This window comes from Temnothorax nylanderi, unplaced genomic scaffold (genome assembly GCF_030848795.1).
Source record: "Temnothorax nylanderi isolate EJ_2023f unplaced genomic scaffold, tnyl_v1.0 TNYL_tig0022_pilon, whole genome shotgun sequence".
Classification (NCBI taxonomy): Eukaryota; Metazoa; Arthropoda; class Insecta; order Hymenoptera; family Formicidae; genus Temnothorax; species Temnothorax nylanderi.
The window spans coordinates 1054986-1080304 of NW_027249084.1; the positions used below are offsets into that span (position 1 = coordinate 1054986).

The 25319-nt window shown below is 43.1% G+C and overlaps 2 protein-coding genes and 3 long non-coding RNA genes across 9 annotated transcripts; 3 read left to right on the plus strand and 2 right to left on the minus strand.

Moving 5' to 3' along the window:
- The first annotated feature begins 364 nt into the window (after positions 1-364).
- On the plus strand, positions 365-5419 carry Wdfy2 (WD repeat and FYVE domain containing 2). The gene is made up of 7 exons (XM_071700475.1): positions 365-679; positions 1190-1331; positions 1411-1616; positions 1723-1962; positions 2072-2210; positions 2311-2510; positions 2587-5419. The coding sequence occupies exons 1-7, from the start codon at positions 519-521 to the stop codon at positions 2723-2725; spliced, it is 1227 nt and encodes a 408-aa protein (XP_071556576.1). The 5' UTR covers positions 365-518; the 3' UTR covers positions 2726-5419.
- LOC139769426 (uncharacterized) lies at positions 3669-7244 on the minus strand. The gene is made up of 2 exons (XR_011717557.1): positions 7190-7244; positions 3669-6975 (listed from the first exon to the last, which is right to left on the minus strand). It is a non-coding gene; the product is annotated as an uncharacterized lncRNA (long non-coding RNA).
- Positions 5829-25185, plus strand: Ck (myosin-VIIa ck). 3 transcript variants are annotated; one of them, XM_071700469.1, is made up of 27 exons: positions 5829-6412; positions 10149-10195; positions 13928-14041; positions 14266-14412; positions 14518-14702; positions 14977-15098; positions 15196-15452; positions 15702-15867; positions 15957-16087; positions 16185-16580; positions 16698-17078; positions 17145-17300; positions 17404-17997; positions 18338-18547; positions 18718-19113; positions 19202-20242; positions 20539-20783; positions 20986-21346; positions 21427-21545; positions 21631-22027; positions 22150-22332; positions 22413-22614; positions 23101-23229; positions 23332-23428; positions 23508-23605; positions 23691-23860; positions 23993-25185. In XM_071700469.1, exons 2-27 carry the CDS (start codon positions 10178-10180, stop codon positions 24197-24199), a joined length of 6522 nt encoding a protein of 2173 aa, XP_071556570.1. In that variant the 5' UTR covers positions 5829-6412; positions 10149-10177; the 3' UTR covers positions 24200-25185. The 3 variants fall into 3 exon arrangements, with proteins under 3 accessions (XP_071556570.1, XP_071556572.1, XP_071556571.1); XM_071700471.1 differs by having other exon boundaries at positions 18718-19095; XM_071700470.1 differs by having other exon boundaries at positions 5829-6094.
- On the minus strand, positions 8673-12720 carry LOC139769424 (uncharacterized). Of its 3 annotated transcripts, XR_011717555.1 has the most exons (4): positions 12432-12720; positions 11937-12346; positions 11664-11817; positions 9466-10760 (listed from the first exon to the last, which is right to left on the minus strand). It is a non-coding gene; the product is annotated as an uncharacterized lncRNA (long non-coding RNA). The 3 variants fall into 3 exon arrangements; XR_011717554.1 differs by lacking the exon at positions 9466-10760 and adding an exon at positions 8673-9425 and having other exon boundaries at positions 11664-12346; XR_011717553.1 differs by having other exon boundaries at positions 11664-12346.
- Positions 12773-13921, plus strand: LOC139769425 (uncharacterized). Its single transcript, XR_011717556.1, has 3 exons — positions 12773-12945; positions 13023-13099; positions 13353-13921. It is a non-coding gene; the product is annotated as an uncharacterized lncRNA (long non-coding RNA).
- Positions 25186-25319: the final 134 nt, after the last annotated feature.

The window sequence follows — 25319 nt, forward strand, 5'->3', positions numbered from 1 at the left end:
ACTGCGCATTCTTGGACTTATTAAGCCCCGGACACACACTTTTTCGTAACAGTAAAGTTTCGTAAAGTTTCGACCAATCGCGTAGCTCGATTCGGGAACGTACGGCCGTACATGTGTGTCCGGGCCCTTATGTCTCGATTTTGGACATGGTGCTGTCTGAACGCTTATGCTGGGTCTACAATGCGAGTTGCAAAGTCGTGAGTCGCAAGAATTGACCAATCACAGTCGATTATTCTCCTCAAATTTGACTGTGATTGGTCAATTCTTGCGACTCACGACTTTGCGACTCGCATTGTAGACCCAGCATTATAAGAATTTTTTTCTAGAAATGTCTGAGGCGGATGCACGATGAGTTTCGGAACGCAACTTGCGGATCGGGCGGCGGGCGGATGACGTGGTCTCGGCCGTCGTCTCCCATCTCCGTAGTCCGCGGGCGCCGTGATTAGCATCTGACAACTGTCAAATGGCAATTGCACTTGTGCGCTTGTGATCGACGTGTTTCGCGCGGTTCCAGAGAAATGGCAGCGGAAATAAAGCCCGCCCCGGGGGTGAATCACGATAAATTCAGCAGCAGCCGCAAGCCGGTCCTCCTGTCGAAGTTGGAGGGCTGCAGCGACGACGTTAACGCGGCTATCATCATCCCGCGGGAAGAGGGTGTAATCAGTGTTTGCGATGACAGGTACGTACCCGTCGCGCGAATATTTTTCCCAAACCACGATATTTTTGATATTTTCCTTAAGGTTGCACGACGTTTCCCCTCACATATCCGCGTTGTCGCGTCTCTACGTCATTTTCCTCGTCACTTTCGACCCTGCGATCCTCGGCGGAGCTCCTTGCTCTCGTTACGAAAATTGCGCGCAATTTTTTGACTGCGTGGACACACCTCGAATCCTATCTTTCTATTTTGCACGTTTTGTATCGTTGCGTGCGTGCGTGGGTGTGTAGCATGTGTGTGCGCGCGCGCGCGCGCGCGCGCGCACTTTCCTCCCCTTTCTTTTATGCACATATAATTCTTTTATATATATTATTATTATATTAATTATAATTAATAAAATAATACACACACATTTGTATAATACTAATACAATAATACGCGGCATAATATATTTACAAAGTTTAATCCTTACAATGCGACTTTTAATTGATATATCTCACAGTTTGTTTTACCTCGACTTTATTTCTTTTACAGGACAATCCGAGTATGGCTGAAACGGGATTCCGGTCATTACTGGCCAAGTATTTGTCAGTACATGCCAGCGGGGGCTACCTCGATGCACTATTGCGTGGAAACGAGGCAGCTGTTTGTAGGCCTGGATAATGGAAGCGTTAACGTACGTCGAGTCACCTTTCTACGGTTCCGTCGTTAGAATTACAGATGATCAGGATATCGCTTGGCTTTTTGGATTACAGGAATTCGTCTTGGAGCAAGATTACAATCGGATGACGGCCATGCGCGACTACCTAGCGCATCAGGCGAGAGTAACAGGAATTATTTTTGCTGCGGATTTCGAGTGGGTCTTGAGTATAGGTCGCGATAAGTTATTTCAATTGCACAGCTCCGAGACGGGACAGAAATTGGGATCGTACCAAACGGACGCGTGGTACACCGCTCTGCAGTATCCTTTTGCAGAATTTTACGTTCTTGCCCGAATAAAAGTGGCTTTTTGTAGAAACGTATTCAAGATACGTTTCATGAGAAACTTAACTCGCATACCCGTACAGATTTGATGCCCAGTCCAAACACGCTTTCGTGGGAGACTATTCCGGTCAGATAGCCATGCTGAAGCTGGACAATAGTGGCGTTACCTTCATCACTACGTTAAAGGCACACACAGGCAGTATCCACGCGTTGGCATGGGACACTGAGAAACAATTGTTGTTCTCCGGGAGTTTCGATCAGAGCATCATCGTTTGGGACATCGGGGGCCGCCAGGGCACCGCTTACGAGCTACAGGGACACCAGTAAGCGCGCGCGCGCGCGAAATTCTTTGAATTTTGCTCGGTCGAAAATTACTTAAATTACCTTCAAGACACGCTCTGAAGAAAAAGAAAGAAAAATTCTCTCTTTCAGTAACAAAGTAACGGCGTTGTGCTACGCGAGCGCCGAACGCCAGCTCCTGTCCGGAGGCGAGGACGGCGTGATCGTCTGCTGGAATATGGCGGCGAATAGGAAGGAGACCGCGGCTTGGGTCGAGTCCGACGTCTGCCAGGTACGTTCGAAAGGGCCCTTCACAAGAAGGCCTTTAAAAATAAGTATGAATGCTGCTTCGCGGCATATGTGCATTGCTTTAAAATCCACGAAATCTCCAGGCTTGCGGAAGACCCTTTTTCTGGAATATAAAAGCTATGATGGATCAACGACAGTTGGGATTGAGGCAGCATCACTGTCGCTATTGCGGCCGCGCGTTATGCGCCCGCTGCACGTCGCAACGGATACCGATACCGGCGATGGGCTTCGAGTTCGAAGTGAGAGTCTGCGATCAGTGCCACATACAACTCAAGTCGGAGAAGTAAGTTACGCGTCACGCTTTTCCTTAAAAAATACGGCGAGCGCGATAAATAAATATTCGCCTTTGATTTTCGCAGCCAATTGTCACTGGCCTCTTTCCACGATGCCAAGCACAGCGTCGTCGGGATGGACCTGGACGCTCCTAGGCGAAGATTGTTGACCATCGGCCAGGATCGCGTTATTAAGATTTGGGATATATCCGCGCTCTTTCAGTGAATTTCCCCGCGTATGTATGTCGATAATTCAAACTGACCGCGAATCAAGTCACAGAGGTATTGTCATACTCGGAAAAATACTCTGGAAAAACCTATTTTTGTGATTATGTAATTATGCCTGTCTGTGAGTCGGTGATCGTGATTGCGTAATACGAGTTGGAGCCGATGAGCTGATGGAACACGCGAGATTGTGAACGATCGTTTGTCGATCTATCGGTGATAACGCTAGAGCCTGCTTAATCCATATCCATATTTTCTGCGTTGAACATCGGGATAGCTGAAGAGACGAGACGAGTACAGCGCAAGCACGTTAATTCAGTGGCATTGTCTTTAAATCGTGTTGTAACGATAGAATTACTTCCAGAAAAGCGTTTGTGCGCCTGCGCAACGTGATTACACGAAATAATAGTAAATAGTAATCCGTGGATATATATATATATATTATATATGTGTGTATGCAAGGTGCATGAACTCCCTTCGGTCTCGAAAAACCAGGGTGACGACACTGGTAGTCACTACGCGACACAACGCAACGCAGAATATAATTAAAAGTATTGAAATATCTTTCGGAGTACAACGGAATTTTTTTAAGACACACTTACATATAAATCGAAGAATGTTTCGAGATAGAAACTTTCCGTTATATATTCGAATAAAAACTCTTGATGCAATCCCCGAGTTTTTCCGAAATTTACAAGATTACACGTATGTTGTTACAGCGAATCGAGGGGCCCCCATACCTGAATCGCCATTTTGCAACTTTATATACTGCTATTGATCGTCCATATACGTTTTGTTATTAAAAAGTAGTACTGAAAGTCTTTAAAATATCTTTACGTTATTTCAATACATTTTCGATTGTAAAAAAAAACCGGTCAAGAGTTGGCTTATATGCCGTCGGCAATGGTACAAGCATCGACTATTTTAAAGTATTTTATCTAATATAGGCATAGAAACGAGGGAATATATTTTGAGAATTTCCAGTTCGTTTTCTACATTACTTCCTACATTATTAAACTATTAGCGACTCGAACATATAAACCTTCAGCTATACTATCTTTGAATCGACTCGGCGAAGTAGCGATATGTATCTCGTACCAAGTCCTAGTCCTATTTGTTATGTAATTCATGCAGGATCGTTTAATATTATTACATTGTCTTACGAGAGAATGCGAACCAGCCAAGAAAGTATCCATCGTTACGATAAATGCTGGTTTCTTTCTTGACTATATGAGTCTTCTCAAGTACAATAAATAGGTACAAGCTATGCAAAGTTGATTAGTCCCAAACTTAACGATTTCTTGTATATTCTATCGTGATGGAATTGTACACAATTTACTTTCTTGAATGCAAAAGCGCGAGAAAGAGAGACAATTGTTATTTCTAGGTATTTTCGTTGTGTATCTTGTTGGTTGATAAAGATTTGCAACAATTGTGAAATGGTCAAGACGGTTCGTTAGTGACGATGAGCTTCCATTGAACTTTACGTATTGAAGAGAAGTAGATAGGCAAGATGTAGCAGCAAAAAAAACTTCGTTTCAACGTAATACGCCACGAAAATGCAAATTGTTTTGATTGATTCATCCTCGCGCGATAAATGTATATACACAAGATGCATATCTTGTACCTGAATGTACGCGTACGTATAATTATTTCACGGTGAGTCTCTCCACTGCGATTTTGCAGGAGAGACGAACGCTGGTGGAAGGAATCGTTCTTGTTATCAAAATGTCGTCTGGATTTATTCTGCGGGGATAAATTCTGCATTTTGAATAGCGCAGACGTGTGCGAATGCAATTCGCACGGTCAAAGTAAACCTAATCCGCATTGAATACAAAGTGTACCGTACGTTTGTAAGCTCGACTAGAGAAACTACACTAGTAGCGTTAGTATTGTCAAGCATTTTTGTATGTTTTGCTAAAAAGTATGTATATGTATATTACCTGGAAATAATACATGGACGTGCTTCTTATTATAAACGTTACGCCGATTACACGTTACACGACCAAGCGACTGCATTTGCGATCGGGCGACACACTTGGAAACTCGTAGTTGCACGCGTAAGGAAACAAAACGGACAGACGTTTAAGGACGTTCTCCGGTCCTTATACTAGAGAAAATCGATTTTCTTTAGATTTTCTTGAAACTGTGAATATACGTTAATTTAGGTGTGCTTTATGCGTGGTATAAATTTCAGTACCTCTTCCGGTATAAAAAATAAAGATACTGAGCCTCAGTTTCAAAAAAAAAATTTAAATTTAATTTTTTTTTAGTTTTGGCATTTTTTCCTTATAGAACTCGACGAGAGGAGCAACTTTGGTCCTCTTGGCCAACCTCGTATCTCTTACCGTTTGGACTGGAAAACCTTTTCATTAGTAAAAGTTGAAACTTTGAGGCTCAGTATCTTTATTTTTTATACCGGAAGAGGTACTGAAATTTATACCACGCATAAAGCACACCTAAATTAACGTATATTCACAGTTTCAAGAAAATCTAAAGAAAATCGATTTTCTCTAGTATAAGGACCGGAGAACGTCCTTAAATCGTACACTAGCGACGGTCGCTACCCGGCTACCGAGACACAGCATAATGCCATTGCGAGAGATGTAAAAAGAAGCGATTAAGCCACGTGTACGTATCCTACTCACACGTCGAATTGATACAAAATAGAAATATATTTTCAATGTAAAACACAGTTGCGCAATTTTGTGTCAATTATTTGTTTTTCGACGAACGAAATGAATTATGATGAAGTAACGAGTCGTTCAAGGGATAACTAACAAAGTTGTCTCCTTTTTTTTTTCATTATATTACAGATTACTGTCCCTGTTTGATTAATTAAAAGTCAGAAGAGGAGACGCCCCGGATTCTGGAGTATGTTAAAGTAAAATATCAGATTCTTTCACGTGCGAGCCCGTCGACAAGACAGATCGCGGCCGATAGTGCCGATTCTGCGGGCGCGATCTCGGGCTGCCAGGTGAGCGGCGAGACATAGCTGATCTTGTTACCTGAACGGCAGGAAGCGATCTGGCGAACGCTCGCGCTCGGCCCACCAGTCGGTCCGTCACAGTTGGTTGTGTACGACGTGGTACACACAACCGCGACCTACCGACGTGTATCCCCTTTGCCGCAGCGTATAGCGAGCGCGGTGGGGCAGCCCCGAGCCCGAAGCGGTCCGAAGCGCGCGCGAGGTCTTACCACCACCTTCGCTTTAAGCCAGGCTTCCACCTGGCACACCCGATCCGAACCGAACCGAAGCCGAGCGGACGTGTTAATGTGCCGGTTCACCGTAGTTCCATCCTCCGGAACGACGTCGACGACGACGACGACGACGACGATCGCTCTTCGTGATTGCCACGCGAGTCCGCAGGTCGCGACCGGTTGTGCCCGCTGTACCTCCGTGCGATCTGATTTCGGTTACCTTATGCTCGCTCACGTCTTTAGTCTTTAGTCTCGCGAGTCCATCTCGCTAAGTACGCGAACGCGCCTCGCATTCGTACGTCCGCTCCGTTCGCTCCGTTCGCTCGCTCGTTCGCTCGTTCGCGTTCGTCTCCGAAGAGACCGGACATGAGAAGCGAACCGCACGTCGGAAGTCCAGTGCCAGTGTAGTGTCTCTTGATGGAGCGTGCCGCCGACATATAGCCGACGTATAGCCGCTCTCCGTCGTGCTTCTCGTTACTCGCAACAGGTACGTGGACGGAGGCCGCGATTCACGCGGGGACGAATCCTTCGGCTCCCCTTCGCAGTTATCCCCTTCTGCGCTGCTCCGATTGCGGTCCCGAGAATCGGCCCCCGTGCCCTTATCGTTTGTTCCTGCCGGGGCCGGACGCGGGGCGGACGCGCGTATCCCAGGATGAACGAGGCGGAAGTGCGCGCGTGATGGAGGAGCAACTCGGTGCCTCTCCGTTTCGGCGATGAATACGCGCGATCGTGACGACGATCGCGGTGCTCGAGGATATCGTTTAACACTGAAAAGACTATTACGGTTACTTTGGAAACACTTGGGAAAGACGACGAGCTTTCAGATCTCTCTCGATGGTTCATTTCTTTAAAAAAATTCAATCACGCCTTTTCGAAAAATTTCCACGAATGTGAAAGTGGAAGTTCTCGAGGACGACCCAGAGATGACGAGGGCTTTTCTGAAACGAGTCTCGAGTCGCTCACGGGTACCGCGGATCGGCGTGGACCTTATCACGGCAATGATTAGCGAAATATTAAACCGTTCCGCTGGCCTGATTTCACAAATCGTCCCTGAAATGTGGAAAAACGAGCTTCAGTGAATCGAGTCTCAAAAGTTTTATCCTTTCCAGTTTTTTTTAACGTGAAACGCCGGGCTGGACGCGCGGCGGTTTACGCTTTCTACGACTATTGTCGCGTGTCCGCGAATCGAATGCGTCTTTTATCGCGGAGATGAAACTCGGCGATTGCTTTTATAATGAAAAAAATTAAGTGCGACGAATCTCACCTCGATTGGTAACGTATACACGCGCGTACACGCGAACATCGCGCGCGATACGTGCTGCGATAATAGTAAGAGATAAGTGTGACGATGAGATAAAGGTAAATGACTGGGCCGACTCTTCGGACGTTTACGTATACGGGGTGTCTCGCTTCGCGCAATATTTTTCAACGACGGATTCTCTGAAAGGGCCCGAAGTGGCCTTCGAAGAGGAAGGATATTGAATCGAGGCGATTGAGAGAAAGCCTCTTCGCAAACTGCACTAAACTGTGAATTATCAAATTAATTACGAAACATTATATTACATATTGGTTTTGCTAATTTTAACTAGAGTCTATTTTAACGGAAAATTCTAATTTGAAACTTGGCTGTAAGGATGTATGATCCTAAAGATTGGAAGGCTGCAATAAACGAGTTGGCCTCCCTCGATATTTTCGCAAACGTAAGACCGATTTTAAATTGATGAAGGCATCTGCAGGAAGTGTGGGACACCCTTTACATATTGTACTGATAACAATACTCGCATTCCTCAAAACAAACGTCGTCTTTTCTTTCTAATAATTTTTTATTGATATAATAATGTATAAAATTATATATATAATTATACTAATATAATTATATAATTATATACAATTATATTAATAATATATATATATATATATAATTATATATATAAATTCATATATTGTTAATTTTCGATTTTTCACCGTAACCGCGCGCGATTACCGTGTCGATGTACCATAACGACTGTACAGCGATATCGATATTAATCTAATTACTGTCACCAACGCAAATTGAAATAGGGCTTCCGGAACTTCTTATCGTCTCGAAAGGGCGATTGAAAACGCGCAAGTTGTACGGGCTCCCTCGGCGTTAGTCGATCCCAAGTGCCCGTCTACAATAGGTGTTTTAAGCTCTAAGCCCTAAGAAATTGACCAATCACAGTCAATGATTCTCCTCAAATTCAATTGTGATTGAACAATTTCTTAAGGCTTAGGGCTTAAAACACCTATTGTAGATAGGCACCATAGGCACTAAAGCGCCTCGTTTGATCACCCGTTAAAGTCTCCCGCGTGGCGCCTACGCCACTGACCGTTCTCCACAGATATTTTCAAAGTCAATGACTGCGACTGCGACCACCGCTCTGTGCTCACGCCCGTGCCTTCAAGTTCATGGCGAGAGACAAGGGTGCCCACCTATAAAATTAAAACAACGATCTTATAACCCGAACGTACGTTACGACACGACGTATTGATTTCATTCGTCCCGCGATTGCATTAATAATTTCACATTCGACCCAATCGCCTACATACGAATCTCATTTCTTCTCGATGATTAATACGAGACGTGACAAGGTTTAAAATTGTCAGCGATTTCGTGACATTTACTTTTAATAACTAACCGGATAATAGGATGCGAAGGATGAGATTAAAATGCGACTTTCGTCATCGGATGATCCAAGTTGCACAAATAATGAACACGTGTCCAGTTGAAGCGCCGAAAGGCTTAAAAAAACTCGTAACGCATTCGTGTAATTAACGTCAGAAAGACGGTAAAATTTATTAGAATCCTGAACCAAATGCGATTTAAAACTGTCAATTAACTCTCCACAGTTTTCTTTTTGTTATGTTCAAATAAACATTTCTTTTCAATTATATATAATGCCCGAGTTATAACTCGGGCATTTAAATTGATAATTAAATTTTTCTCTAGATTAAATCATTCTGGTGTTACGGTGATAATATGGAAATTAAATAGTCAAGATAGAAGAGAGAGAGATGATCTTGATTAGAGCTGTGACATTCTTACACTACTCGAATCTGACAATGAGTAGAAGAGATTTAACTCTCTCTTTCTCTCTCTCTCTCTCTCTCTCTCTCAAACTGTCTCGATGAGGCATGCAAAATGTGTACTTACTTATTCGCTCAGATCAATTTACGAACAATATCTTCTCTTACTCTATATCCGCTTTCTTAAATTACATTGCTCAGTCAATCGCAAACCAATACATTCAATTGACACGTTTCATCCGACGAATTAAATTTAACTTGCTTCGATAAATTATATCAATGCAATCTGTTTAGACGTTTGGAAATTCATCTTTCCGGGTTTCTCATTGTAGATCGTATCAGATTGTAGATCGGTCATGATGCGTTATCGCGGAAAGAAGTCTAGGTGCTCGTTGTTACACAGTCTTGCGCAAAGTCACAAATCTCTTCACGCGATTGACAAATATGTGAATCTACAAGAAATTAATTTAAATTAATAAATATATTAATAAATTAAAATTAATCTGCAGAAGTTTTTTATTTACGATTCGTCTGTTACGTATAAATATTACATAAAAATGATACAATATCGCCTGTGCATCGCGCGATAAATCTCCTTGGAAAGAATACATTTTCCGCTTGATTTTCTTCGAACACTCGATGGCTCGACGGCTCGTGATAACGCGTGGCGGTATTGGAACTGATGGCTGGGCTAGGAGGGAGAGAAAGAGAGAAGAGAGAGAGAGAGAGCGAAAGAGAAGGATTCTCTCGGATCTCTCGACGGAGCCGTATGGCACGGTAACGCAAACTGCCTAACCCACTTTTGCGAACAGGTTTGCGATGCCTCCGCGGTAACGGTGATCGACCAGACATCACCGACGTGCGTGTCTCTCTCGGGATGCTTCGCCTCCAAATAGATGCAGCGACACGCGTCTACGACGCGGGTACCGTCAGATTCTCGGGACTGACACGAGTTCAAGTGCTCTTGGTACTCCGTGTAGCTTCGACGAATTCTCCTCGCGCGAGTATATTTCTTCTCAAGTCTCTTCAAAGGCTTTACACGCGTAATAGGCATTCTTAAATTCACATACCGAGTCTAATCTACCGTTAGATAAAATTAATGTATATATATTGTGCGAAGAACGCACGCGTGCCACTCGATCCTATTTATTTATTTATTTTTTATTTGTTTTTAGGCGGAGTGCCGACAACCACGACTTAAGAGATGGTCATCGTCACACGGGTAGGTTCTTATCTGCATTCTTATAAGCGTTTATCTTGATCATTGCGCATTGTTCTGGTATCACTGTGTAAGAGGACGTTTCTGCTCGATAAACTTATCATTATCAACCTTCGAGAGCGTTATCCGGACATTCTCTCCGCCTGAGGAGGATGCGCTCTAAACGTCCTCCTTGTGCTCTGTTGTCGATCGCGCACAGCGGGGACAATCTCCGGCGAGTGAAAAGCGCTACGAGATTGCGCGTGTCGGTCGATCGAATATCGAATGGCCAGATAAATTCCGATGAAGCTGGTCGCGCGAGCAGAAGCGGCGGATCTCTCGCGCCAGCTTAATCCATCACATTTACCGCTTTCCTCGTCGTTCTCCTCGAACACGGTCAGTAGGAATCTGTGACGAGTGAAAATAGCCGGAGAGACAGGAGTCATCGTGTTCTCTCGTTGTAAACAATGATGTACCGCTAAGTGACGCTAACGTCACTTGGACGTGGTGGCTTGGACGGCGCGGCGCGACCGTGCGTTCCCTCTGCAGTTCCTCCTTCGTCCTTGTCGTTTTCTCGCGTTGTCGACACCTTATCGCCGACGAAAAATCCAAGTTACGAGATATTTGAGATTTAAGAGGGTAAAGTGTCGAGCCTGGTCGATGCGATTATTTTCGAAATGTTTACGTTAAAATACCTCGCGTTCCGACCTTTCGAAGATTAGGCTGTCGACGTGATGTTGCTATTCCGGCTATTCGGGGTATTTAGATGTTTGTCTGACAATAAGACGTAACGCAAGACTACCGGAGCGAGTCGCTTCGCGAGCGAATGGATCACGGGAGAGAGCGTGACCCTCGCGGATGAGACCGCGAGAGATATTTAACCCGTGAGTGGCTCGCGCAGAGGATGATAAAATAATAATAAATATGTAAATATGCAAAACTACAAGTTTCTAGGTTTTATGAAAAGAATCCTCAAAAATTGTCTATTTTTCAGGCCTACACCTTTAAATATTAAAGGATGCAATTTAAACCAGTATACCTTGAATTAAATAACATTTTGTTAATTTAAATTTTACATTTTGTTGTATTTAAATTTTAAACATTTTGTTTCTACTTTAACTCGAAACTTTTAAATTTAAATATCTTGTTATTTTACCATGTGCAAAATTACAGGTTTCTAGGTTTTTTGTTTATGAAAAAGAAAATTTAAAAACAAAATGTTATTTTTAAATCGTATTTAAATTTTAACATTTTGTCACTATTTTAACTGAAAATTTTTAAATTTTAATGTCTTTTTATTTATGTATGTATCGAAATTTATTATTTTAACTCCATTGATTTAGGTAAATTAACATTGTTTTAGTTAAATTAACGACATAGTTTTTTTTTTAGTAGGAGCAGTGGCGACTTACAGAAATTTAAGAACTTATGGTTAAAACTGACTCAAATTGATTATAATTTGACTACATTTTATCAGAATTTAACAGTGTACCTTTGGAGCGAATAGACCCCTAAATTCTCGGCATTTCAATTTGCGGCATTCGTTCGGCGATAGTCTCCAGTAATTTGATCAATGTCATTTCCTAACTGGTCAATGGTGTAATTATCAAATGACGTATGGCAACAACGATGATCGAGGACGCGCGCTGAAAAAGAAAAGTCAAAGAGAGAAGAAGAAAACGACATAAATCGGCGTAAACGGATCGTCTCTTCTCGATATCCTCGCAAGGATATCGTGAAGCGCGATCGTAGAAATCAAGAGGACTTGGTCCATTGGCTTTCCAACGTCGACAAATCTGCGCGGGAGATGAACGGGAGGGTCGCGTCTCTCCGCGAAGGCGAGTGAAAGGCGACGATTACCGGCAGCGTCACGTTCACGCTGGACGACTCGCTTATCGGACGTCCACGTCGGCGTCGCCGACGATTAAGGCCGCGTTCCTGGCTGATATGCACCGCCAGGACTGAAAATCTATACTTTACGTCACGTACACTACAGATTTTCAGTACTGGCAGTGGTCCAAACGTACACACGTACACGATATATGTATATATCGATCGATCGTCGCCGGGTGGTTCGTATCGGTGCTCCAGTTCGCGAATTTCGCGCCAAACGCTTTGTCGAGGACACTCACTTTTAAAATCGTTCACGTAAAACGATCTAATAAACGCAGGGTTCTACAAGGTAAATTTCAAGATTAGATTGTTTACATTGTTTACATAAATGTCATATATTAAACAGAGTTTACATTGTACAACGTACGTAGATCGTTATACGACTTTCTAATGGCGTTTGGAGAACGACAAGGTTGAATTCCTCGCCGATCCGTCCGATCCGATGGCGAAACGGAAGTCGGGCTCGCCCGTCAATCACGAGCGGGCACTGGGCGATCGAGTTGGGCAAAGAGCGGCAGGTAGAAGACTCGGCCACGGCTTCGCCAAGGCTCCCGGCTTCCCACGAGACGCTCCGCGCAGTTCCGCGTGCTGCAACCGTTTGCATCGCGTGCGCTCGCGCGGGCGCACGAGCGTAATATACATACGTGCCGCCCACACGAACACGGGGGGGGATCGCACCTGATACACACGTTTACGTCCCGATTGTTCACTTCACCGGAACATCGGAAGAGCTCCATCCGTTCCTCGCCTCGCCTCGCTTCGCCCACGAAATAAAAGCCGCTTATTCGATCTATTCCTTTTGCTTCGGCCAGCAATTTTACTTTCGCATCGCTCGCCCGCCGATCCGATTAACGTGCCGTGCGCGCGCGAATTCACGAGAAGTGAGAATTTTACGATATAAATTTCACTTTCTTTCTTTTTTTAAATATCAATTTTCATGATTTCGAAATATTTCCAGGGAGAACGAATAAGCTCCAGTTAAGTAAACCGTTGACGTTACGCGAAATTTTCGGTATGAATGAGAGCGCGAGCCACGTAAGTCCTTTAATCTAATACACTGTTAAATTTGTAGTGTCAAATTATACTCTATTTGAGTCATTTTTAATCATTTCTATAGGTTTATTCGCCACTGCTTTTATTCAATATATGTCGTTAATTTAACTAAATCAATAAAGTTATATAACACTGTTTTGTATTGAAATAATAAATTTCGACACACATAAGATAAAAATGACAAAGTGTTACTTAACTCAAGATGGTTTAAATTTTTCATCTTTTAATATTCAAGTGTAGCGATGCAGAAAGAGGGAGAAGAGGAGGAAGGGCGGAGGTGATGTTGGATCGATCTACCGAGGTGTGACACGCGTGACACGTGTATCGCGCGTGTCAAATAACAATTGGGAAATTTGTTACGACGTATATACTACCGGCCTTGCCGCGTGCCGTGCGCCACGCCGAATGGCAAAGGCGGTAGTACAGTTATTACAACGGTATACCATATAACTCAATTTTTAGATCCGACGCTTGCGTTAATACGAATTCCATACAACCCGCGACTGTGAAACCCTCGCGTCGCTCGATTCTCGCTTCTCGTCTTTTTCCCATCTCTCCGTCATATTCGCCGGACGAGGTATAGTGTGGGTGGATATAGTTACACACGTTACTCAATAACGTGAATAACTGGTTTATGTTAATTAACGCCATTCGAGATATTCTTATACGGTTCAAGGCCAGCGACACACGTTCGCTACCTTGGGCAATTATTTAGATTACGCTCGTATATGTAACATTAGCGTAGGTAGAGACTGGTCTGCCTTTTCTATTAAGGAAAATAATAAAAGCGTGCCTCTTTATCCTACACAGGGGGATTATATATGGATCGAACCAATCTCAGGAAGGGAATTTGACGTCGCGATCGGGGCGCGAGTCATCTCGGCGGAAGGCAGACGTATTCAAGTAAAGGACGACGACAACAAGGTGATCACCGAATATACATGTTATACAAATTTGCTGCCGCGAGAATTGTTCGCGAAGGCGACGGTGTCGAAAAGTTTCGCTTTCGAAGACTTAATTTTCTTTAAAAAAAAAAAAAAAACCAAACCATCGCTCTTCCCGATACTATACTTGCATTTTCCCCGAAAGGCAGCCGTTCAACTAATTAACTTTTAATTCCATTAGTCGATTGACGAATAATTTCGCAGGAACAATGGCTAACGCCGGAGAGACGAATAAAGGCCATGCATGCCACTTCGGTGCAAGGTGTAGAAGATATGATCAGTTTAGGAGACCTCCATGAGGCGGGCATTCTGCGAAATCTATTGATACGCTACAACGAGAATCTCATTTACGTAAGTCCCTCGGCGCGATGGCGAAATGCGAGATTGGCTGAGCGAGATTCCAGGCGCGCGAAAAACGATCCGATTCGCGAACGTAACGACAATGTAATTTTACAGACGTACACGGGCTCCATCCTGGTCGCCGTCAACCCGTACCAGATATTGCCTATTTATACCGCTGAGCAAATCAAACTCTACAAGGATCGTAAAATCGGGGAGCTGCCGCCGCACATATTCGCCATCGGCGATAACAGTTACGCGCATATGAACCGATACGGCCAGGATCAGTGCATAGTGATTAGGTAAGGTACCACAAGTCGTGCTCCGTCTATACCCTTCTGTGACATTAATCTTGCAATATACATTTTTTTTATTTGCTCTTTATAAATGGGATCGCTGAGGAAAAGATCGATTTTCTTTCGTGTCGATATTTTTGTGAATCGTGTTTGCTATTGAAGAGACAATTATTATTGAAAGCTATTAGCTTATTATTGAGGCAACAATTATTATCTGTGTATAATTACGACTTGTACAATTCTTTTTATATTATTAATAGAAATTCGAATTTTATTTTAGTGGCGAGAGCGGAGCGGGAAAGACAGAGAGCACGAAATTAATTCTACAATATCTAGCAGCAATCAGCGGAAAACATTCGTGGATCGAGCAACAGATCTTAGAAGCAAATCCGATACTCGAAGGTGAGTCTCATGATAAAACAAATTCACACACACATATCTACATTGAAAACCGGAAGAGTTGATTGATTTTATCAAACGACGATCTCTAACATTCTAGCTTTCGGCAATGCGAAAACCGTGAGAAACGACAACTCCTCTCGTTTCGGCAAGTACATCGATATTCATTTCAACGAGCAAGGCGTAATAGAAGGGGCCAAGATAGAGCAGTATCTTCTGGAAAAATCACGGATCGTATCCCAAAGCTTGGACGAGAGGAATTATCACATTTTTTATTGTATGCTAGCTGGCCTTTCCAAGGAGGAGAAGCAAAAGCTCGAGCTGGAAGATGCGTCCACGTACAAATATCTTATAGGGGTAAGTGCGCGAATACTGTATTGGTTAGCGCTAACGGCAATACTGGTAGTAATAACATTTCGTGTTCTGACAATGAGGACACGCGCACACTCATGCACACAAAGCCCGCACGCACGCGCGCAAGCACGCTCATCTCCAAGAACAAAAGTATATATATATAAAAAATGCAGCAAAGAATGTTATTCATAAATAGAAAACTTTCGTATGTGCTCTCAACCTACATGTGCAATATTAATCTTTTGCCTTTAGGGTGGCGGCATTACTTGCGAAGGGCGCGACGACGCGGCCGAATTCGCCGACATAAGATCAGCTATGAAGGTTTTGTTATTCTCCGACGTGGAAATTTGGGAGGTGCTTAAATTGCTCGCGGCTTTGTTACATATGGGCAACATAAAGTACAGAGCCACTGTTGTAGGTACGAAATTTTAATAGGAATCTAACAAATTCGCCGCGTCAGTCTCATTAGTTGAAATTAGATGGTTTCAATTCACGCGTGACTTCCAGATAATTTAGACGCTACGGAGATTCCAGAGCAAACGAATGTACAAAGAGTGGCGTATTTACTAGGAGTTCCAGTACAGTCCTTGATAGATGCGCTCACTCGCAGAACGATATTCGCGCACGGTGAAACAGTAGTAAGTATTCTTCCATATGTAGAGACCGCGAAAAAGCTCTTAAAAATACTGTCTGTACTATAGTATTGAAAATGGATCCTTTGTCGTGTTTCGATAGGTTTCTACGTTGTCGAGAGAGCAATCGGTCGACATCAGAGATGCATTTGTGAAGGGCATATACGGTCGATTATTCGTACATATTGTAAAGAAAATTAACGAGGCCATATACAGGCCGAAGAATAATTCGCGGAGTGCTATAGGCGTATTGGATATCTTCGGCTTCGAGAACTTCAATCACAACAGTTTCGAGCAGTTTTGTATCAATTATGCCAACGAGAATCTCCAGCAATTTTTCGTTCAGCATATATTCAAGTTGGAGCAAGAGGAGTACAATCACGAGGGTATCAATTGGCAGCATATAGAGTTCGTCGATAACCAGGACGCTTTAGATCTGATAGCTATCAAGCAGCTCAACATTATGGCGCTTATTGACGAAGAATCGAAATTTCCAAAAGTACGAGTGCTATAATTAAAGGAGGAATTTCGAGATCTCTTAATTATTGTGGAGTAGTCCCTCTAAATTAACTGAACATTTGCCTGTGCTTTTAATGCATGGTTTATCGATTTTCAGGGCACGGATCAAACCATGTTGGCGAAAATCCACAAGACTCATGGCAGTCATAGGAATTATTTGAAACCTAAATCGGATATTAACACATCCTTCGGCTTGAATCACTTCGCGGGCGTCGTCTTTTACGACACGAGGAGTTTTCTAGAGAAAAACAGGGACACATTCAGCGCGGACTTGCTGCAACTTATTCATATATCGTCGAATAAATTTCTTCAAGCCTGCTTCGTCGAGGACATCGGTATGGGATCGGAAACTAGGAAGAGAGCACCCACGTTATCGACACAATTCAAGAAATCGTTGGATGCGCTCATGAAGACTTTATGTAGTTGTCAACCCTTCTTCATAAGATGCATCAAACCGAATGAATATAAGAAACCGATGGTAAGCATTCGCGGGAGTCGATGGTCGACGGAATGACCTTTCAAACGCAAATACTTGATGTTCCAGATGTTCGATCGTGGTCTCTGCTGTCGGCAATTGCGATACTCCGGTATGATGGAAACCATCAGGATTCGTCGAGCTGGTTACCCCATTCGCCATTCCTTTCCCGAGTTCGTGGAGAGATATCGATTTCTCATCTCGGGCATTCCACCCGCACACAAGGTGCGGATGATCTATCGAATAATAAACTTTTATTAATCATAGCTGCTATCTCAGTCACTTTCTCGATAAAATTCATATCGATATAACGTATCGTGAACTTCAGGTGGACTGCCGCGCGGCGACTTCGAAGGTCTGCCATGCGGTGTTAGGTCGGTCGGATTACCAGCTTGGACACACCAAAGTCTTCCTCAAGGACGCACACGATCTGTTCCTCGAGCAGGAGCGCGATCGCGTGCTGACGCGCAAGATTCTGATACTGCAGCGCAATATCCGCGGCTGGGTTTACAGGAGAAGGTTCCTCAGGATGAGGGCGGCGGCGATGATCGTGCAAAAGTATTGGCGGGGCTACGCGCAACGTCAACGATACAAGCGCATGCGGATCGGTTACATGCGATTGCAGGCGCTCATCAGGTCGCGCGTGTTGTCGCACAGATTTAGACACCTGCGCGGCCATATCGTCGCGCTTCAAGCGCGAGCCCGAGGTCACCTGGTGCGCAAGATGTATCGGAAGAAGCTGTGGGCCATAGTGAAGATACAGGCGCACGTGAGAAGGCTGATCGCGCAGAGGCGATATAAGAAGATCAAGTACGAGTATCGACTGCACGTGGAGGCGCTACGATTGCGGAAGAAGGAAGAGCGCGAACTGAAAGACCAAGGCAACAAGCGAGCCAAGGAGATCGCGGAACAAAACTACAGGGTAAATATGATAAATATTTACCAATGAAGTTTACATTCGTCACTCTAACGGATAAAGGAGACGAAAGTCTGTGTAGCGGACGTACAAGAAGTTCTCTATTAAATCGCAACAAGAAAAGAACTAATCTTCTTCTTGGTGATCTACGATATTATTAATATAATCTGCTCGCTATATGTAATAAAAAATAATTTAAGAATTAGCGAAATTTTCGCGAAAACGCTAATTGTTCGTCGAGAACCAGTGTCGACCAGTGTTGACCAGTTTCTTTTCCTTCTCAGCGAGTCACGATTGCAATTCATGTAATAGTTGTAAATTCCAATATGACACGTATAAATTTCAGGAACGCATGCAAGAACTGGAAAGGAAGGAAATCGAGATGGAGCTGGAAGATAGGCGACGAATGGAAATCAAGAAAAATTTGATTAACGACGCGGCCAAGAAACAAGACGAGCCAGTCGACGATAGCAAATTGGTCGAAGCCATGTTCGATTTCTTGCCAGACTCCAGCAGCGAAGCTCCGACTCCGGCGAGGGAAACATCTGTGTTTAATGTAAGTTGTGATAAATTTGATTCTTCGTTCGCGCGAAAAGTGATTAAACGATTGCGAAGAATCCTTAAAGTTGGAATAACATGATTTTAGTTAATTTAATTTCTAAAATTAGAAAACCTCGCTTATCTGTTCTCGCATCAAGAAAATATTAATCCCTTTTCTTCTGATAGGATCTTCCCGCACTGAAAGCCGATCAGCATCAGGAGATAATTAGCCCGATTCAGATGGCCTCGGAGGATGAGGAGGATCTGTCCGAGTTTAAGTTCCAGAAATTCGCTGCCACGTATTTCCAGGGCAATATCACGCACCAATATTCTAGAAAGCCACTCAAGCATCCACTATTGCCGTTGCACACGCAAGGCGACCAATTGGCCGCTCAGGCTTTGTGGATAACTATACTTCGATTTACGGGCGACTTACCTGAGCCGCGATTCCACACGATGGATAGAGACACGACTTCAGTAATGTCGAAAGTGACGGCGACACTCGGACGGAATTTTATAAGGAGTAAAGAATTTCAGGAGGCTCAGATGATGGGCATGGATCCTGTACGTGAAGATCACTTTGTAATTAAATTTGCATATAAATTTTAAACTGTATTGGTACACGAAAGGGCGCTAGAGCTACAACAAAATATCCTTTGTGTCTTTCCAGGAAACATTTCTCAAGCAGAAGCCGCGTTCGATCAGGCACAAGTTAGTATCGCTAACTCTGAAGCGTAAAAACAAGTTGGGCGAAGACGTACGCAGAAGGCTACAAGAGGACGAATATACCGCCGACAGCTATCAATCCTGGTTAGAAGCCAGACCTACGTCAAACCTCGAGAAGCTGCACTTCATCATCGGCCACGGTATATTGCGCGCCGAACTGCGGGATGAGATATACTGCCAAATCTGCAAGCAACTGACCAACAACCCATCGAAATCGTCGCACGCTCGAGGTTGGATCCTGCTGTCCCTCTGCGTCGGCTGTTTCGCACCCTCCGAGAAGTTCGTCAACTATCTGCGAGCCTTCATTAGGGAGGGACCACCTGGTTACGCGCCTTACTGCGAGGATAGGCTCAAGAGAACCTTCAACAACGGCACTCGCAATCAACCTCCGAGTTGGCTCGAACTTCAGGCCACGAAGTCGAAGAAGCCGATCATGTTGCCGATCACCTTTATGGACGGCAACACGAAGACCTTGCTGGCCGACTCGGCCACCACCGCTAGAGAACTGTGTAACCAATTGTCCGATAAGATCTCGCTAAGGGACCAATTCGGCTTCTCTCTGTACATTGCCTTATTCGACAAGGTATCGTCCTTGGGCAGCGGCGGCGATCACGTGATGGACGCAATCTCGCAATGCGAGCAGTACGCCAAGGAACAGGGCGCGCAGGAACGGAACGCGCCGTGGAGGTTGTTCTTCAGGAAGGAGATTTTCGCGCCCTGGCACGAGCCGACCGAGGACCAGGTGGCCACGAATTTAATCTATCAGCAGGTGGTACGCGGCGTGAAATTCGGTGAATATCGTTGCGACAAGGAGGAGGACCTGGCGATGATAGCGGCGCAGCAATATTATATAGAGTATCACACCGACATGAACGTCGACAGACTGTATACCCTTCTGCCGAATTACATACCGGATTATTGTCTGACGGGGATCGACAAGGCGATCGATCGATGGGGACTCCTCGTCTTGCAGGCGTATAAGAAGGTAAGTGTTGTCTTTACAAAATTAAACAAGTATTTTCAAAGCAAGCTGTAACTCGCGCAAAGATATTCCAACAAGGTAAAGTGATGAAGATATTTTAGCCCCGAAGGCAAAGAGCGAACCAAGAACAGGAATTTCGAAATGTTTTTACTTTTATTTTAAGAAAGAGACGTTAATTTGAAGCTATTCCAAGTTATTTAATTTTAAAAAAGAAAAAAAAAACGCGCGCATACATAGATGTTTCTGAATTCTTGATTTTAGCTTTTACTCTTATTGTTAGCTCTAACTTTTAATTTCAGAGTTACTACTTGAAAGAGAAAGTACCAGCGCTACGCGTTAAAGAGGATATAGTCGGCTATGCAAAGTTCAAATGGCCTTTGTTGTTCTCCCGATTTTACGAAGCTTACAGAAATTCCGGCCCGAACCTACCGAAGAATGACGTTATCATAGCCGTTAATTGGACCGGGGTGTACGTTGTCGACGATCAGGAACAGGTGCTCTTGGAGTTATCCTTCCCCGAGATTACCACCGTATCTAGTCAAAAGTATGTAATAGCGCGATTACAATTAAGTCCTTTTGCAAGAGAGAATTTTAAAAGAAATTTATACGTACATTTGTGTAGCAAGTTGTAGTATAAAGTAAGAAGAGCAAACTGTGCTTTGTTTTGTGTTTTAAAAGCGTTTTAAAACGTTAAGTTGTGAAAACTTTCCGAGTATTACATTCTAAATTTGGCGTTATCTTCGTAGAACAAACAAGATGTTTACGCAAACATTCAGTTTATCGACGGTACGGGGAGAAGAATTCACGTTCCAAAGCCCGAACGCGGAGGACATCCGTGATCTGGTGGTATACTTTCTGGAAGGGCTGAAGAAGCGCAGCAAGTTCGTTATAGCTCTACAAGATTACAAAGCGCCGGGCGAAGGCTCGTCGTTCTTGAATTTTCAAAAGGGCGATCTCATCGTCCTCGAAGACGAGAGCACCGGCGAGACTGTGCTCAACTCAGGATGGTATGTCGGAACCTGCGAAAGGACTGGTGAGAAGGGTGATTTCCCGGCTGAGACGGTTTACGTTTTACCTTCCTTAACGAAACCACCAAATGATATATTGGTACGTATCAACGTACGGATTACTTTCATTGCCGAGGAACGTTGACTTCTTTATCTAAACTCATCGATTATAATTTTCAGGCCTTATTCAGTATGGAGGGTACGGAGAATAGTCGCAGACTCTATCCGCAGCAAATGAACGGTGTGGACTCTCGCGATAAACCCCACACTCTTTTGGAATACGCAATCGATCACTTCCGGTAAGTAGAAACGTCAATATCAAATTCGCATTTGATATTCTAAAGTAAAAAGTGTGATAACGTTCTGATTGGATTAAATCTTTAGAACACCGCCAAAGAGAACAATGTCCAAAACGCTGACCTTAACGTCCGCGCGACGTGGCCACACGGACGAATTGTGGCATCACTCCAGAGAGCCGATAAAGCAACCTCTCTTGAAGAAACTCGTATCCAAGGAGGAGCTAGCCGAAGAAGCGTGTTTCGCCTTTAATGCCATTCTGAAGTACATGGGCGATCTGCCGACGAAACGACCGCGCATTGGCAACGAGTACACCGATCTAATTTTCGACGGACCGTTGAAGAATGAAATTTTACGGGACGAAATTTATTGTCAGATTATGAAGCAGCTCACCGATAACCGCAACAGATTGAGCGAAGAGCGAGGATGGGAGCTAATGTGGCTCGCTACTGGGCTGTTTACTTGTAGTCAGAGCCTCTTGAAGGTATAATAGAATTTCTCTCTCTATTTACCAATAATTATTATATTTTACAGAAGAATATTATCGATGACGTGCTTGAAGACAAATTTGCAAGTATATATGTATAATGCTGTTTTCCATTGCAGGAATTAACTCTGTTTCTGCGTACGAGACGCCATCCCATATCACAAGACTCTTTGCAAAGGCTGCAGAAGACCTTGCGCAATGGTCAACGGAAGTATCCACCACATCAAGTGGAAGTGGAAGCTATCCAGCACAAAACTACGCAAATATTTCACAAGGTCTATTTCCCAGACGACACGGACGAGGTACATATCTTAATTATTGCCTATTTCCTCTAGGCATTTTGTTCCTGTCGATTGTTAACTATTGTAATTCCGGTTTACAGGCATTCGAAGTTGACTCGTCTACCAGAGCGAAAGACTTTTGCCAGAATATCGCGCAAAGACTCAATCTGCGATCTGCAGAGGGCTTTAGTCTGTTTGTCAAGATCGCTGATAAAGTCATTTCCGTCCCGGAAGGAGATTTCTTCTTCGATTTCGTGCGACATTTAACTGATTGGATCAGGAAAGCTAGACCATCGCGAGACGGTATATCTTTGCAATCTTTGATATTCTCGTTTCCTCGCTGCGACTGTATCGAATTTTAATATCGGAAGCAACAAATATAAATCTTTTTTTACTATACACATGTAGAAGGAAAATGTATCGAAAATTCATTTTTGTTTGTGGATTAATGAATGTACACACAGATTAAGTTATATGTTATAAGTTATTATTACTAACATAGAATACTAAAAAAAGAAGATTATGATACTTTTATCAGTCTATATTATCGAAAGTGCACGGTGGCATGAACAAATTAATTTATCTCGGAGTATAGCGCAAAGAAGAAATATCACGTCTCTATAATCTCGCTACCTTGATAATTCAACATCGTAATAATACAGCTGCAGCGAGGAAACAAGAGCTTTGAATGCACTAATTGCTACACGGTTTCTGTACTAGTACGTTTGCACGTGCATATTTTTATATTAAGCAATCGATATGATATATTTCTTTATTCTTATTATTCAGGAGTGTCGCCGCAGTTTACATATCAAGTTTTCTTTATGAAGAAGCTTTGGACAAATACAGTTCCTGGTAAAGACAGAAACGCCGATTTAATTTTCCATTTCCATCAAGAACTTCCCAAGTTGTTGAGAGGTAAGTATTGGCAATTAGAATGTTTAATTCTGGCATATTGCAATGCGTTCTACGTAACAATATATGTAAATTGCATTATATTATCATTGCAAATATGCATAGGCTACCACAAATGTACAAAAGAAGAAGCGTCGAGATTAGCGGCCTTGGTATACAGAGTACGATTCGGCGAGAGCAAACAGGAATTACAAGCGATCCCGTAAGCACTTTTCAATACGTAATTTTACAAAGGAAAGACATTACGAATGAACAACAAGCAAACTTTTTTTTCATTTCAGACAAATGCTAAGAGAACTCATACCGGGTGATTTGATCAAGATACAGAGTGCTAACGATTGGAAAAGATCGATAATCGCTGCCTATAATCAAGATGCTGGTAAGTAAGAAGCACGAATGATTCGCTAGAGCCCTTTATGCCATGAAGAAATATTTGGGATTTTTATCGAGATACTTTATCTTAGGCATGAGTCCAGAAGACGCGAAAATTACATTCCTGAAAATCGTATATCGATGGCCGACGTTCGGCTCCGCGTTCTTCGAGGTGAAACAGAGCACGGAACCGAATTACCCCGAGTTGTTATTAATCGCCATCAACAAGCACGGCGTTAGCCTCATACATCCTCAATCCAAGGTAATCAAGATAATCTCACGTTATCTCCCCTCGATGAGAAACGTATTGTGTATCATTTCTTTAGTTTTAATTACGTTTTATCAACAATACACTCGGACCCTATTAATAATCTGCACACGTATTATTTTACAGGACATACTCATCACTCATCCCTTTACAAGAATCTCCAATTGGTCGTCTGGCAATACCTACTTCCACATGACGATAGGGAACCTCGTGCGCGGCTCGAAACTCTTGTGCGAAACCTCACTGGGTTATAAGATGGACGATCTCTTGACCTCCTACATTTCGCTAATGCTTACGAACATGAACAAGCAACGCACGATACGAATCAAATAGAGACAAAAGTAACAATTGAGTGGGATACTATTTCATGGTGCGACTGAATACATAATACACCTTGCAATTTTAGCGTCTCGCTGACGTTAAAATCGCTCACGAGTTTTTCAATTTGGCCTTTTACGAGCGCGCAATTGCGTGGCGATTTACGAATGTTCGATACTACGACAAACTCTGTTCGCAATATCGTTTCATCATTCGATAGGTTTAATTCCGTCCGAATTGACGAGAAGTAATTTTTAAACTTTTATTTTACGTACTTAATTGATATATTTATCATTGTTCATGTTATATTGTACACGATGTAAGAGTTTTATTCTGGTAAGTTCAGAATCATCAATGCTACAATTTACATTATAAAATATAGGTATAGTATATTCGATTATTTGCATATCAACCTGTTAATTTATAATTCATAATAATCTGTGCAAGAGGAATAACAATTTATATGTACACAAGTTGTTGTAGCTGATAGATTTGTACATGAATTACTTACGATTAGGAATTTTTCACCGCTTTGTATAAAATATTAATTATCTCTATTGTATCTCTAAATATCATTACCTTCATTGGTAGATCCTGTAACTCAAAATTCATATTGTTATCTCCAAGCAATTTATACGCGCTCTACGCGCGTGTTAATGTAACATGGGCATAATAGCGGCTAATGTATAACAACTCGTATTTGAGAGGAAACGCATTTGCGACAGTTGTGCAAATATAGCGAATCGTTAGAATATATTATCCGTCCATCGAGTTGTTTATTATTACGTGGCGTGAGTCAAATTTTGGGAATTCGCAAATTCTCGCGAAGACACGCGGGATACAAAGTGAAAGCGGTGTATCCGCAGGATAGCAAAAACATTCTCCAAAAATTTGCCTTGCTACCTCTACAGAGTATAATTTCGCAATAAACGTCTCGCGTAAGGATGTAATTACTATTAATTCGCATTTATAATTGTGAATAAAGACGACCATATTTTCCACGCGCAAAGTACAAGCGTTAATCGTGGGTAAATTCCCATGGAATGTATACCGGTGCGTTCCCCCCTTTCCGACACAGATCTCTTCGGGAAGACATTCCCAGGCCGATGCTATCTCACTTCCTCTCGGAGATGAC

Coding starts and splice junctions, on each gene's coding strand:
- Wdfy2 (XM_071700475.1), top strand. CDS start 519: ATGGCAGCGGAAATAAAGCCCGCCCCGGGGGTGAATCACGATAAATTC. Junction 1,963..2,071: donor TACGAGCTACAGGGACACCA/GTAAGCGCGCGC, acceptor TCTCTCTTTCAG/TAACAAAGTAACGGCGTTGT. Junction 2,511..2,586: donor ATACAACTCAAGTCGGAGAA/GTAAGTTACGCG, acceptor TGATTTTCGCAG/CCAATTGTCACTGGCCTCTT.
- Ck (XM_071700469.1), top strand. Junction 17,301..17,403: donor GCATTCCACCCGCACACAAG/GTGCGGATGATC, acceptor CGTGAACTTCAG/GTGGACTGCCGCGCGGCGAC. Junction 20,243..20,538: donor TCTTGCAGGCGTATAAGAAG/GTAAGTGTTGTC, acceptor TTTTAATTTCAG/AGTTACTACTTGAAAGAGAA.